General features: G+C 39.1%; 2 protein-coding genes across 6 annotated transcripts in view; one reads left to right on the top strand and one right to left on the bottom strand.

The window, feature by feature from the left end:
• Window positions 1–10,758, bottom strand: part of ift88 (intraflagellar transport 88 homolog) — a 38,803-nt gene extending 28,045 nt beyond the window's left edge. For all 4 annotated transcript variants that reach the window (XM_033618227.2, XM_033618226.2, XM_078174660.1 and 1 more), the window contains exons 1-11: window positions 10,557–10,758; window positions 10,318–10,380; window positions 8,580–8,639; window positions 8,106–8,159; window positions 7,752–7,815; window positions 7,312–7,381; window positions 4,835–4,925; window positions 4,219–4,323; window positions 1,821–1,923; window positions 559–905; window positions 124–194 (exon numbers count right to left, since the gene is read on the bottom strand). In XM_033618227.2, coding sequence (XP_033474118.1) covers window positions 124–194; window positions 559–905; window positions 1,821–1,923; window positions 4,219–4,323; window positions 4,835–4,925; window positions 7,312–7,381; window positions 7,752–7,815; window positions 8,106–8,159; window positions 8,580–8,639; window positions 10,318–10,380; window positions 10,557–10,637 — 1,109 coding nt within the window. In that variant the 5' untranslated portion in view covers window positions 10,638–10,758. The remainder of the gene's footprint in view (window positions 1–123; window positions 195–558; window positions 906–1,820; window positions 1,924–4,218; window positions 4,324–4,834; window positions 4,926–7,311; window positions 7,382–7,751; window positions 7,816–8,105; window positions 8,160–8,579; window positions 8,640–10,317; window positions 10,381–10,556) is intronic.
• A 314-nt stretch (window positions 10,759–11,072) lies between these two features.
• Window positions 11,073–14,724, top strand: part of cryl1 (crystallin, lambda 1) — a 60,840-nt gene continuing 57,188 nt past the window's right edge. For both annotated transcript variants that reach the window (XR_013493290.1, XM_033614141.2), the window contains exons 1-3: window positions 11,073–11,211; window positions 11,947–12,054; window positions 14,376–14,502. Coding sequence is in view for 1 of the 2 variants with exons in the window: in XM_033614141.2 (XP_033470032.2) it covers window positions 11,171–11,211; window positions 11,947–12,054; window positions 14,376–14,502 (276 nt within the window). In the remaining variant the exon portion in view is untranslated. The remainder of the gene's footprint in view (window positions 11,212–11,946; window positions 12,055–14,375; window positions 14,503–14,724) is intronic.

Raw genomic sequence — 14,724 nt, forward strand, 5'->3', positions numbered from 1 at the left:
GTTCACAGGCAGAAACAGAAGAGGACAACAGGTAAGTACAACAAGCTTTTAAGGACAAGACGATAATCACATGATGATGTATTGCTGAGGACGAGTGTGTGTCTGTGTTGAGACTTTTCTTACAGGTCTCTCTCCATCTGGTGAAGTTTGTCGTTCTTAATGGCCTCAGTGACCATACTTGATTCAGTGTCATCCTGAGAGAGACGACAGGACAAGGCTGACATTGAGAAGTTATTCAACAGTACCCAACACTTTACTGTAAATATTGTTGCTCTGTATAAAGTCTGTTGTTGTCACCTACAGAAAAAGGAGTATAGTAAACTGCTTCATTTGTTACAAGATGAAAGGCAGAAATAAGACGACTGAATAGTTTGTACGAGCAGTGATCATTATTATACAACAGTGCAGGACAGAAACACCAAAACAATGGCGCTTCACAAGAAAGATGAAGATTATAGACACCTACTGTACACACAGACACACTAACAAAGAAAGAAACTTAATACACACTATAAGTCTACATGTATTAATAAACAAACATATTTAACTGTAACTCACATTCGATGTGATGTACTTGTCTTCATCGTCGATCCCCAGAGGGACAGAGATGAGCTTCTGAAAGGCCTTCTTCATCCTCTCCCTGTCTCCGATAGCATAATAGCACAGGATGAGGTTGAAGCCTGTCTTGATGTTGGGACTCTCACTCATGATGTGCTCAAATGATGTTATGGCGTCCGAGTACTGGCCCATGCGGACAAAGACGACGCCGATGTTCTGCATGATCTTGATCCTCATTTCCTTGTGAGCGTTGGAGATCTGATCCAGCGCCATCCGGTAGAACTTGATGGCTTTGGGGTAGCTCTTCTGTTTGACATAGATGTTGGCCATGTTGACCTTCAGACGGCCTGGAGGAGCAGCACAGATGTTGTTTGAGGGAAAACCACAACAAACATACAACTGCTACAGCAAATAATATGACGCAGGGAGGATTATTTGGCAAGTACACCGAAAGTCTTTGTCATTTTTTATGCTATCTGTTGACTATCTTAAAGGGGTAGTTTTTAGAAGTGTGGTTTTATGAGTTACTTATCAATAGTCAGTGTTTAAGCTACAGTAGATGGCAGTCGGCACGTCTCCAATTTGGAGAAGCTGCAGCAAAGTGTATTTTGGATTCACCAAAGTCACACAATATTACAAAGTCTGGTGGCTTTTAAAAGGGCGATATATAACAGAAATAAACATGTTTACAGCCTTATAAAAAATACTATCGGAATCTATAGCTAATTTCTCAATTCACAACTGTTTGGGGTGAATTTTTGTACAACTTACTGCGGTTAAATATTATTAACGCCTAAAATTAGGCAAAATTAACGCCGTGACAGCTTTGAGTGACAAGTAGGTGCCATCTGCTGACAAGGCGACAATTTTGGTTAGGTAACATAATCATGGCGTAACCCCAGATTAACAGACTAAAGGTGTAGCTGTACCTGTAGCTAGTTTGTGTGTTTTCAGTTTGTAAAAGTTAATTGTAATGTTTAGTTGCCCATAAAAAGTCTTGTTCAGCGTTTGGTTGTACTAAAAAAAACCTCTGAGGAGTCTGATGTTCAGTTTTTCAGGAAAAAAGAAAACAGTTATCGCCATCCTCTCGTCCAAATATGGTCACTTCTGGCTCCAAATATTCAAGATGGTGACAGCCAAAATGCCAGACTTGCAGCCCACAAACCAACAGGCAATGTCACAGTGGCTACATCCATTATTTTAAACAGTCTGTGATTTAAACAAATCTATATAATGAGTATGAAGCTGAGTGGTCTGCTCACCTGCGTTACTGAACATCTTGTTCTTCACAATGACCTGGTAGCTGTTCAGGGCCTCTGGGTACATCTCATTGTTTGCATACTGGTTGGCAAGGTTGAGCAAAACCTAGTAATGAAAGAAATATTCATTCATTCATTCATTCATCTTCTAACCGCTTCATCCTCTTGAGGGTCACGGGGGGGCTGAAGCCTATCCCAGCTGACATCGGGCGAGAGGCAGGGTTCACCCTGGACAGGTCGCCAGACTATCGCAGGGCTGACACATAGAGACAAACAACCATTCACGCTCACATTCACACCTACGGACAATTTAGAGTTATCAATTAACCTAGTCCCCAATCTGCATGTCTTTGGACTGTGGGAGGAAGCCGGAGCGCCCGGAGAGAACCCATGCTGACACGGGGAGAACATGCAAACTCCGCACAGAAGGGCTCCCACGCCCGGGATCGAACCGGCAACCCTCTTGCTGTGAGGCGAGAGTGCTAACCACCACACCACCATGCCGCCGAAATATTCAATATTTCTAAATTTAATAATGAATAATAAAAAGGTTACGATGTGAGGAAGTGACTCAGAAGCTAACTTTTCATTTAATTCGTTTCCTGTGAACTGTGCCCACATAGCTGAGAGGTTAGTCCACTGCGTCCGAGGCCAAACATGTGCTCAGCTGCTGTGGATCAATTTCTGCCAGATACTTTGTTTACTGTGTCTCTCCATTTAACATTAAAATAACTAGAAGTCAATTAATATGAATGAGAAGAAGAAATACATTTCCAACAGTCTTTTAAAAAGTATTAATAAACATCACTGTACGTACAGTAATTAAATACATAAAGGCTATATATGCCATCGTCAAGAACAATCAGAGAGAGAATGCACCTTAACATATGATGTAGCTGTGAGTAATATACTTCTGAGGCACTTTTGAGTGGTGATTAACACATGTCTTGTTCCAGTTTGAAACTGGCAAATCTCAGACAATGTCACGTCACAACTAAATACAGTGTATTGTCTTATTCTTACATAGCCACCATACTCCAGAAAGATGAAGAAGATGGACAAGCTGAGCAGAAAATTTATTTGGCAAAGTAAATCCCCAAGGGTCACTTTTAAATAAACTGACCCTAGATTATGCAAAAGGAGGATTAAACGCCCTAATTTTTGACTGTATTATTTGGCAGTACAATCTAGATTTTTAGAGGGGGATCCCTCACTTTCATGGCTGAACATTGAAAGGCTGGAAATGAACAAGCGCAGTCTGTTTGATATTTCACATAAATGGGATGGAAAGTTTGAAGTTTGACGTACTTCCTGTAATCCTTGTTCACTCAGTCCAAACTTGGTTTAAAATACACAAGATGCTTGGGCCAAGTTTTCAGCCTCCCAAGACTCCCTTGTGGGAAAATAGGCTTATTCCTATCCTGTACCAGAATAAAAACTTTGATTCTTGGCATAACATTGTTAACATTGGAACATTGTTATATGGATGGAATATTAATTTACTTCTAACAGTTAAAGGAAAAATATCAATGATCTGACAAAGATTTCTTGTAACACTTACAATTAAGACATTTTATAAGGGTAGACCTCCAAAGTGAGTGGAAACTACCCAACATGTCACCAATCAAACCTTGTTTTCGTGATGGTCAACCAATGCAGGGAACCATCTCTTAGGTTTATGAAGCCCTGCTACCTTTTATCTCAATTTCTGAACTGTAAAGATCTTAGGTGGGGGAGGGATTTAGATATAGAGACTGATCCTGCACTGTGGAGAGACCTATGTAGCAATGGTGTTACTTGTGCACTAAACTCAAGATATAGATTAATTCAATTCAAATTTTCTTCATGAGATGTACCTCACCCCTTCCAAGCTTCATGGGTTCAACCTCCTATTTCTCACCCCTTTGCTTTAGATGTGGCCTGGCTGAGGGCAATCCACAATCCATGGAGTCACACTTGGCTATTGCCAAAAAATGTATTAGTTACATTTTATTTGCATTAAGTGCCAATTTATTTTATTGTCTGTTCATTTATTTTGAAGCATCCGTAATGTAAAATTGGTGTTTGTGTAATGTCAATTTTTGACTGATTATGAAAAACTAATTTATTTTTATTTATTTTTTTTAAAGAGACGAAGAAGGTGGATTGAGGGCCAGTGGATTTGCCAAATAAGGAAAAAAGATTAAAGCACTTGATCACCAAATATCTCCTCACACACTCCATTTATTGAATCACAAATAACTAAGATTGCAAAACAACAACAGGTGATATTAGTCACTTAGTAACTAATAAAAAAACAGGCTTAAAAATGTGTTTTTATGTCAGAGTGCAGCAGGTAAATATTTAGTCATTTCATTTACAGACACTAGAACAACCTTTGATATACAGCAGCTTTACTTACGGAGTAGGTGAGGTCTAAATTGATGTGGTCCGCATTGCCAGACTGTTCCCTCTGTCTCACCAGTGCTCTCTCCTTCCTCCCCGCCTCTTTGGCTTTTTCAAGAGCCTGTAAGCACATCAGTACCAGAACATAAAATAGGGAGACATGCACATCGTCCACACAAAGACACAAAGAAACAAACACAGTGGTGACACCAGCAGCCACATCCAGAATGAATAATAGTACAGGCCAGTCAAATGTGTCAATGACAAATATTGTTCATTTGTCAAGTCAGATTTTCAGAAAGCATTGGGTTGCTTCAATTCTAAATCAATCCAGTAAATTATAGCAGATTTTTAATACTATGAGAAGGGCGAGAAACTTGAGATTTTGGCCACCTTCTTTAGGTTTATCAGCTTTGGCAGGTGAGCCAACAACTTTATTACAGAGTTGAATTAGGTAGAAAACGTAAGGCGCCCTTGACGATACAATTTAACCTGATACTCATTCCAGTGTGCGGGAGTACAGAGCTGACACCATGAAAAATGAATCAGTGCCTCACTTGGAGGTCCTTCTTTTCAAATCCACACAGCTATTGATTTACTAAACAGCCTGTTAAAGACTGACAGAGTCTGACCAACTGTAAGGCTCCCATGCTCTGTGCCATGCAGCTCTCTTCTATCAGGTCGTTCACTTTCTTCTCCAGAATCTTGATCTTCTCTTCAGGCCTGAAAGACCACAGACAAAGAAACACAACAATGTGTGATACTGCTGCTCAAGCTTTTCCCTACCTGCTGCACAAGATACTAGTGTCATCACAATACTGACATTTCTAACTTTGATACAATACCTTGAAAAATATCGTCATTGGATACCATTTTCAATAACATAGGGAAAAATGACATTGAGGGCATAAAATGTACATTCTTTATTTAAAAAAATCTAATTTAACAAGGCTGTTCTTTTCTTGGGTAGTGGCAGTGAACAGCAGAATGAATGTATTACACATTAACAATAAGAAGGTGAAGGGCACATAGGTAAGCTCCAGGTAATGGGAATCAGGTGTGCAGAACAGGAAGCAGTTTTTGACCGTGTTATGGAGACATGTTGTGAAAGCATGAAGTATTGGTGTGTAAAACTGAATTTGCAGAATGGAATAATGATTACATATGGACAGTGCTGTTGCCCCTCTATATTATGGTGAGCATGTGTATATTGTATTGACAATAAATGGATCACCAAACCCAAATAGATAACGCACACTGGACATGGTTTATTCTTAGCTCAGAACATGCATACAGAACAAGTTCACCCATTGGCCCCTGAGTGGCTTGTTCAGATTTGATCAGAAAGTCACTACGATTTAAGTCAAAAACTGGTTGGTTTCCATTCCACACACCTGATTCCCATTACCTGGAGCTTACCTATATGCCCTTTACACATGAATGCTCCACCCTGTGTTCAGTTTAATAACTGCATATGTGTATTTATATTTACCTTGTATCAAAATAAGAATAAAATGAAAAGAAAAAAAAACTATATTATAGCTCCAACAGATATCTCTGACAAAACTACAAGTCAGTCTTAACAAAATGTTAAAAGAGTTACAGAACCCTAAATGTGTTGGATTTATTAGTTGGTTGTAAATAGGGGTGTCAAATGTGAAGCACTTTGTGAGTCCTCTCTGTGAGAAGTGCTATATAAATAAAATTTACTTACTTACTTACAAATTATTGCGTTAATTGCGAATAATTAATTACAGCCATATTTAACGCGCTATGTTTTTTGATCGCGTTAATCTCATTTTTAATCTCTAACTTTACTGTTTCTGTATGCCACAGAGTTGCCTTTTATAAAATCCGTCTGTAGGTGTATAATTGGGCTTCTTTGTGCTTGAGTTGTGGGAGAGCTGCAGCGCTACAGAGCAGAGCCCAGCATCAGCATTGACTGTCCCCTGCAGTGGTGGTCTGTTCACTCAGGAGCCTATGAAAGGCTGTCTGCCCTAGCACGCAAGTATCTGACCTCCCCGGCAACCTCTGTGTAATTTTCGGGACAATCAGGGCAGGATTACACTAGAGCAGAGTCTGGAGTAGTTATTGCCCGATAAAACATTAAAAAGTGATCATGGTGGTTGAGTTGTCATGCATTTCCCACCGGCTGCACATTGGCTGCAGCAGTTCCGCAAGTTGCAGCCACAAGGACAGGGAAAAGAGAGAAGGAGTGATTTGCACGTTGCAGTGCAGCCTCTTGTTCTAACTGTTCAAAACTGTTCTATAAATTGATACAGCCGTAACGAATGTACCAGGTGTCTTTTAATTTGTTAGCTTTTATTTTGTATTAAGTTTAAAGGACAAGTGCACTTACATTGATCACTTCCATGAAATAAAACGAGAAATTGGAAAAGAGGAAAATAATTTAGAAAATTGTTTAAATAAAATTAGGGAACTGATCACAGATGTGTTGTTTCTGTGTGTTTTTACATCTACTGTTGCGTTAATCTGCAGCTATGCTTTTAATGAAGCTGACATGTCATGACAGTCAAGCATCCCCCTGGTGGTCAAGACTGAAGGTTGCAGCACTCTTTATTGGGACTAATCTCAAAAACAATAGAATGTAATGGCTAGGTGTTCTGCATCTGTGTTCAAGTGTGTTATTGTTGAAAATAATAAATATGACTTTATAAAACCACTTTTTGTAATATATATCAATCTTTTGATCATCTGCCACAATAATGTAATGAATTTAAATGAAAATACCTCAAGTTGAGGGCTTCTCTCAGCAATTTTGAGATGAGATTAAAAAAGAGATTAATTAGATCAATTAATTACAGATCATAATTAATTAATCTCTCCATTTTTTAATCTCTTGACAGCACTAGTTGTAAATATATTTTGTTTTATATTCATTTATGTATTTTTGAGGATATGACAATTATATATGTTATTATGACTAATAATATGCATCTCTTCATCCTAATTCTAATAGATGTGACACAGCACCTATAAATACCTCTGTACAGGTCTTTTCCTTAACACTGCTGAGAGGAAAACACTTACTGAGGATGATGCAGAGATAATCTTATACAATGAAACAGTTTAAAGAGTGACTACTCACGTGTCCTCATTCTTTGCTTCAAGTGGAGGTGCAGGGCCCCTGGACTGACCCAGAGGGTCAAAGGTTGAGCCTGAAAATACAAATCACACTAATAATTATACTTTATTGTTTACATGATTACAGTCTGTCCTTACAGATACACACAGAGGTTCATATGAATAAAAAGAGCTAAATTCTTTCGCGTTTTTGAAGCTTAGAACCAATAAAAACAACAAATAACATCCTGCTTCCTGCTGCTGTGTCATGCTGACACATCCTTTCCACAACTGTCTATTCCTAAAGAACCATATCCACAATGCTGACACAACAAAAATGAGCAGCCACAGAAACGCAAGCTAAATCACAAACATGCAGTAATCTAAATCAACACATATAGAGCAAGAATGAATCACTAAAGCAGCTGTGATAGACTAGTTCTGTTGTGTTTCTCTTTAACTCACCACGGGTCATGGAGGAGGTGTAACCTGCTGCTCTGACAGCAGTCATCGGTCGGGCAGCTCCATCCTGACATGTTTTAAAACAGCAAAAAAAAAAAAAGAAAAAAAAAGAAAAAGAAAAAAAAGGAAAAATTAGAGAGAGCTTCCACATGTGCTACATTTTCACAATTGTCTTCACAAAACAGAGCTATTAGTTTGTTATCGAGCTTTGATTAAATACATGATACTGGCAAGTTGTGAAAATACAAATATTTGTAAAATCACAAGTTAAAACTCTAATAAAACCTCTGATGCTAGTGAGTAAATGAGATGAAGTGCTTTTAATGAATGTATCATAGGACCTTCAGTCCCCCTCACCTGCACAGCTCCAGTCATGGGTCTGCCGATTGAAGAGGCCATGGGGATCCGCGCCTTCATCAAACAATAAGTAACAATAAAACAGGTGAGAATAATTTAGGTATGTTTACCTCACAATATCATTTATCACAAAGTTATGAGATAGAACCATGCTCATTCATAACAGTGTACATTTGAAATGTTCTTCATCTTGGTTGTTGTGAGTGTATGATGATTCTTTATCCTGCAAAATGTTTTCATGCAGCTGCATCATTTTCAGCGGCACACTTTGACACCTACTGTACGTACTGCTAAATTTATTTATTAATTTGTGTCATTTTTTTTTTTTACAAAAAACTCTGTGGGGATGAGAATGTTCGTTTGATGGGCTGATTCAATAAAAGTCTTGTGTGTGCAGGAATCCTTTTCACAAGATAACATGAGCTGCAAGTGCTGCTGGTCTGACATAAAATGACGCCAGTACATTGTACTTACTCCAAAAGAAGAAGCCAAAGGCCGAGCTCCAACAGCAGTGCCAGGAAATTTGGCAGTCATCTGGATAATTAAAGACATGACATTTGTGTTATTAAAAATAAAAACTGAAGGCCAAAAAGATGAGCTACTGGTGATAGCAGTCAATGCAGCATGTATGTCATTGTCTAGTCTACAATGCTGTCTTTCTAATATGTGATAAACCTTCTTAGACAAGTTTTGCTGGGTTTAAATACTTACACATTATATAATGAATAGATAATAAGACCCTGCTAGGACCCAATGACACTTGTTGCTGTGACAGATGATAAACTGCCTTTGTACTTAGAAGAAATCATGTTAACATAGTTATATGTGGCAATACTCCTAACCTGGGGGTGAGGCATTTTTCTTTTTGATGAGTTTTGTTGCATTATCCCCACCACTGGCAGTCACCATCTTTCTCAGCTCAGCTGCCCATTCCACCAGTAGACACTGACCTCTAGTGGTGCTCGCTGTGCACTACAATACATCGCCTCAATACCCAAGCAGTTCCCTATCAGTCAGAAATACTTTACTGATCCCCGAGGGAAATTTGTGATCTGTTACAGTTGCTCCGATGTAAAGAATAGAGCATTATAAGATGTAAGAATAATAGTAAAAAAAAAAATAAAAAAAAGAAGTATGTAAATATAAGGCAGTAAATTAAAAACAAATTAAAGAAAATGTGCATTAAAAATAAAAATAAAATGTGAATTACGCTAGTGTTTCACACCAGTACTTAATATATTAAAAAAATCAAAAACAAAACATATCATCACTGTGCTGAGGATGTGTGAAAATTTTAACTACAATACAGAATAAGAGTACAGTTATGTGTATTGTATGTTTATTAGTTATTAATTACTTTTTAAAAAATTGTTGTTATTTTGTATGTTTATTACTTTACAAGAAAGAGAAGCATCAGAATTTTTTAAGGTGTTGAAATTCATACTGTCGGGTTTTCTCAATACTCCGGTACACCTTAACACCTTGAAACCACCAAAGCCTACTTGAACCTGAATTTATCCTTCCTCTGCAGTGGTGGAAAAAGTATTTGATCTTTTGCTTGAATAAAAGTTACACTACCCCAGTACAGAAAAACTTGGTTAAGGGTAAAAGTTCTGTTCATCACATGTTAGCTATTTTGCACATTTTCACAGCCTCTTCCTCACTTCTCACTGTGTTGTGTATATAACTGATCTTCTTTGTTTACTCCTGCAGTTTTCATATTTTTATTTTATTCCTGTATATTTCTCGTGTATATTTTAAACTTTAGTATTATTTTTTTGTATATATATTTCTATCTTCTCTTATATTTTATTTTTTATCTGTTATGTCTTCTCGTATTTACATGTATATTACTGTGCACATACTGTTTGATTACTTGCTGCTGTAACACAAGAATTTCCCAGTCTGGGATCAATAAAGTAATACCTATCTATCTATCTATCTATCTATCTAGTACTCATAATACATAAATGAACCATTACAGTATAATAATGTGATTATTGCTGCATTAATGTATACATCACTTCTTTTAGTTGCCGCTGATAAAGGTGGGGCTAATCTTGGTAACTTTTATTACTGCTGAGAGTCGTAACATATAATACCATATCATAATTTAACAGTCAATTTATATTTCATAATAATAATAATAATAATAATAATAATAATAATAAAATCTGTAAAGTAACTACTCTAAATAATGGTGGGTACTCACCGGGGGTCTTCTCCCATGACTTGTTCTCACTGCTTGCTGGAAGCCCACATCATTCTCCAACTCCTTGAAATTAATCAATAATGAGTTTTTATTCATTACATACCAATACAACAGTAGACGTAGCAAATTAATCATTTCAAATATACTTGTGTTGACGATTGCAAATGGCTCTGAGCTCTGCCAACTTCAGAGCTAAGTTAGCTAGCGTTAATATAACATTAGCACAGTCGCTAACTCACCTCGGAGTCAAATGTCGGATTATAGTCGTTGTAACCCGAATAAAGATCCTCCTCCTCCACCGCCAGATGTACGTTTTCCATCTCTCCTTCTCCGGTGAGGTGGAATAACGAAACACTTATAAATATGGAAAACACTTGGTTATCTACCGGAGATAACGGCGCAGCTAGTTTGTTGTCGTTTCAGGATTCCATCCCACAATCCAATGCGACGTGGGTGGGACAGTTACAATTCTAAAATCTGATTTGTCATTTACGCGTCAATCATCAATCAGCTTTGACACAATTGGCTGAGGATGAGTTCTGCCGTTGCTAGGATACAGCCGTAAGACACTTTATAGATTTTGGTTGTTTCTTCACGTTTTCGCCTTTAACAGTGTAAATATAACTTTTGATAAACAGTAACAGCTAGATTAAATGGCGGTAATGTGTTTTGTGTTTTTTTTTTTTTGTTGGAAAATACATTATGTTGCACTTTTTGGAAACTTATTTGGTCCTTCTAGCTTACCGTACCGATATATAGCCGTGTGACCATGAGTGTAACTGTGCAGGGGAGGTGGGCAGTTCCGATACAAGTTGTGAAAGGTTTGTTACAGCTGATCTCATAACGTTTTAAAATGAGCTCTTCTGACATGAAGATAATTACTGTGATCGGCAGGTAAGCAAGAAAAGACGCGTACATGATGTTTGAACTCAAGTTACTGATGAAGTGCATTTTGTTTTGCTTGACCTTAGTTACTTTACATTTTTTTATAGGTTACTGATTGCATTGCATTGATTGGCATGTTAGCTAACTAAGATATTCCCTGACCTCTTGTACTTTATCGTGATACCTTGCTTCTGTAGACAACGTTTGACTCACTCTATGAGGTAGTTGCACTGAGGCTCCACTCTTTGTGCACATTTTAACTTGTCTGCACCCTGTTCATTATTTCTACACACTCAGCTGAACTTTGCAGTCCTTTGCAATGACCCCCCCTTAAACCTGGAATGTAAATAGTAAAAGTCACAGCCAAATATTCTCTCCTCTTTCCTTGAATTTGCATGGGAACTAAGTTCACAACCTCCCAAACCTGAATTTCTACATAACGGTGGATGTGCTTAAATGAGTAACAGCAAAACCTGCAATGATTTTGTTGTTTAACTCAAACCCCAGTGTAGGGAAGGAACAGTAAACTGCTGGGAATTGCAAAAAGAGACAGGCATAGCAAGAGAGATACTGCAGCATAACATTGTTGTCCATGGAGGAAGTGATGGTGCAGACACATCATAGCAATGAGCAAAGAAGAAGACCAAAAAAAAGACCAGGCCAACTGTGACATTAAATGTTCAAATGTTTTAATACAGTCCACTATTTGTTAGTACATCCTAAAAGTGTATTTGTGTGTTTCAGTGGGCTGATAGGCCGCTCCTGGACCATGGTGTTCATCAGTGGAGGCTACAAAGTGAAGATGTATGACAACCAACCAGGACAGGCTGGCAAGGCTCTCACAGAGATCAGGTCAGCCGAACGACACAATACTGCAGTCTTTGTCCTGCATAAAAGACACTGTGTAATGCAGTCTTAAGTAATGTAGCATTCCATGCACTGTCCATAGTTATTAACACGCTCTAGTCAGCCTGATTACAGGCCTGTTGGAGAGAGGACTTAGCGTCAGCCGGGTCGAGAAACTGTTGATGTTGTGCGCCTGTGTAAAGCCTGTTGAGACGATGCAACTAATAAACTTACATGACCTGCCCAGATGTCCTGGATAAGACTGAGTGAAGTCTGAAACTATGTTGTGTTTACTTGTGATTTCTTAGTCGTCTGTTCTGGAATCATCTTCTGATAGGTAGAGAAATGTTTTCATTATTTTCTTTTGTGATGTGTTATTGCATATGTACATGCCTCATACATTAACCCAGTGTTTCCCATATATTGATTTATTTAATCTTATGTTATTGGAGAGTTGTGTGCAGCATATTTGCTCAGCTCGTCCCTGCCCTGCATTCTCTCTCTGTCTATCAGACCACAAATGAGACAAGAATTGGCTAGCTAGCCACTCCACCACCCATTTGCCCCGCTCCCTGTCTCTGTGGACAGCTTACCCGGGAGGAGAGCAGGTAGTACCTTGTGAGATGGACCTTGGGTCAGCGGCTGTAGTCGCTTTGATTCGGCCAGGCTTGGTGCCACAGTGGGCTGATGGTCAGCGGTAGTGCTAGGTCTAACCTGTGTATCAGCAGCAACAGAAGGTTTGCTGATCCGGTGGGGAGTCATGACTGCCTGGTCTCCTGGAACTGGGGTTTGCACTAGCTGGATTTGAGTTGCTGCGATTGCTGACTAGGGATCCTTCTCCGGAGCTGCTGTCCGCTCTTTTCTCAGGGAGTTGGTCTGTAGCAGTGGAAAGTGAGGCGGAGGACTTACTGGGATTCAAGGCTCTGGCTAATGTTAGCTACATAAACGTGCACCTCAGAAATGCTTCGCTAATATTGACATGTTTTTTTTTCTTCATTCATTGTCAGACTCTCTTTTAGACTCTCTTTTTGGTAATTTGTCTTCCTTTCTTGGGTTGCTTTGCAGCGTAGGCAGTTGTTACCAATGCTAGACTAGCAACCGTCTTTTCGAGATTCTCCATTGAATCAGGCTTTCACTAAAGGGACCTGCACGCACATCTGCATTTGTAGAACAGCCAATAGGAGCGCCCTCTCTCTGAGATGACTTGTGATTGGCCAAAGTCTCCCATCAGTAACTCGATTATCTAAAGTCTGCAAACAGAGCCAAGAGGAGGTGCAGAAGTCTAGTTTTCTCTCAGACAACTTGAATGCCCACCACAGCTTTAAAGGACTCCCAGTCAGAGTGGAACTGCTTTTGCCCTCATACACAGAGAGTAATCAGTTTAATGTGTTTTTCTGAGGAGATATTGGACAATATATTGAATATAGCATGTACCAACAGTAGATCACACTCAGACTAAGATGATATTCAGTTTTGGGTCGACGTTTGTAACTCTCTAGAATATGATGATCAGCATTTGATGGTGTGCATTACAAACAGTTTGCTGCCTTCCTTAGCAGGAGATTTACATTCCTCTGTCTTTCCAGTCAACAGGAGTGTGTGGCTGCAAAGCATGAAGGGGACATTAACAAGGTGTATAGATAGACTCTGTCCAACATATAACCTGTTCTTCCTTCCAGTGCTTCCTTGAAACAACACGTGGGCATTGCATGATCAGTGACTTCCTCTAGGAACAAAAGGACAAACGTGTTCAGGCCTAAAAAGTTTTTCACAGCCCAGTGATCACTAGTTAAACATTACTGTGGAATGACAAAGGGCTTTTTGTGAAAACAAGAAAAAAAACTAATATGAAGAAGCTCTGCAGCCCTTCAAACTTTAAAGCAAACCCAAATTCCATGCCAAGATGTTACCAATTTAACTTTGATTTATCTTGTGCATATGTTTGCTGCCTCTGGTGCTGTCACTGTAACAGTTCAGTTGCCTGTATGAACAGTAGATGGTGTCATTGTTTTGGTTTTCAGTTTCCCTTTGTGTTTGATTTCTTGCTGAACAAGCTGAGAGGAGTGTCTCTACTCAACACACCCAGTTTTAATAAAGTGTTACTCACTTTACACCATGTTTATGTTAACAAATGTAGTCATGGTCTGGCATGTCACTGACTTATTTGATCGTGTAAATGATGTGCTGCTACTGTGCAACTCTTGACCAGCAGCCAGTTAGTTGAGGTTTGTGTTTTGGCTGGTAAACCAACCTGACAACATTCAGGGTCTACCCACAAACATAATTGCAGTGTTTTTGGTGAGTGTTTCACTCATGTGTTGGCTCAGGAAGCAGCTGGGGGACCTGGAGGAAGCCTGTATGCTGAGAGGAGAGCTGAGCGCCACGCAGCAGCTCGCCCTGGTCAGCACGTACGATGACCTGGCTCAGGCGTTGGAGGGAGCCTTCTTTGTTCAGGTGACACACGAGACCACGCCCAGCACTGGCACTTGTTGAACCACACATGCTGGAATCAGGAGAGATTGGTTTCTGCTGATTTGTATCGTTCACTTGTTCGTCCATCACACATTTAACACGGTGATGAAACTTTGTTTGCCGTCACTGCAGTGTGGGTAACTAAATACATTTACTTGAGTATGTACTAAGTACGTACAATCTTGAGGTACTCGAACTTCTTTC

This window comes from Epinephelus lanceolatus, chromosome 14, assembly GCF_041903045.1.
Source record: "Epinephelus lanceolatus isolate andai-2023 chromosome 14, ASM4190304v1, whole genome shotgun sequence".
NCBI lineage: Eukaryota > Metazoa > Chordata > Actinopteri > Perciformes > Serranidae > Epinephelus > Epinephelus lanceolatus.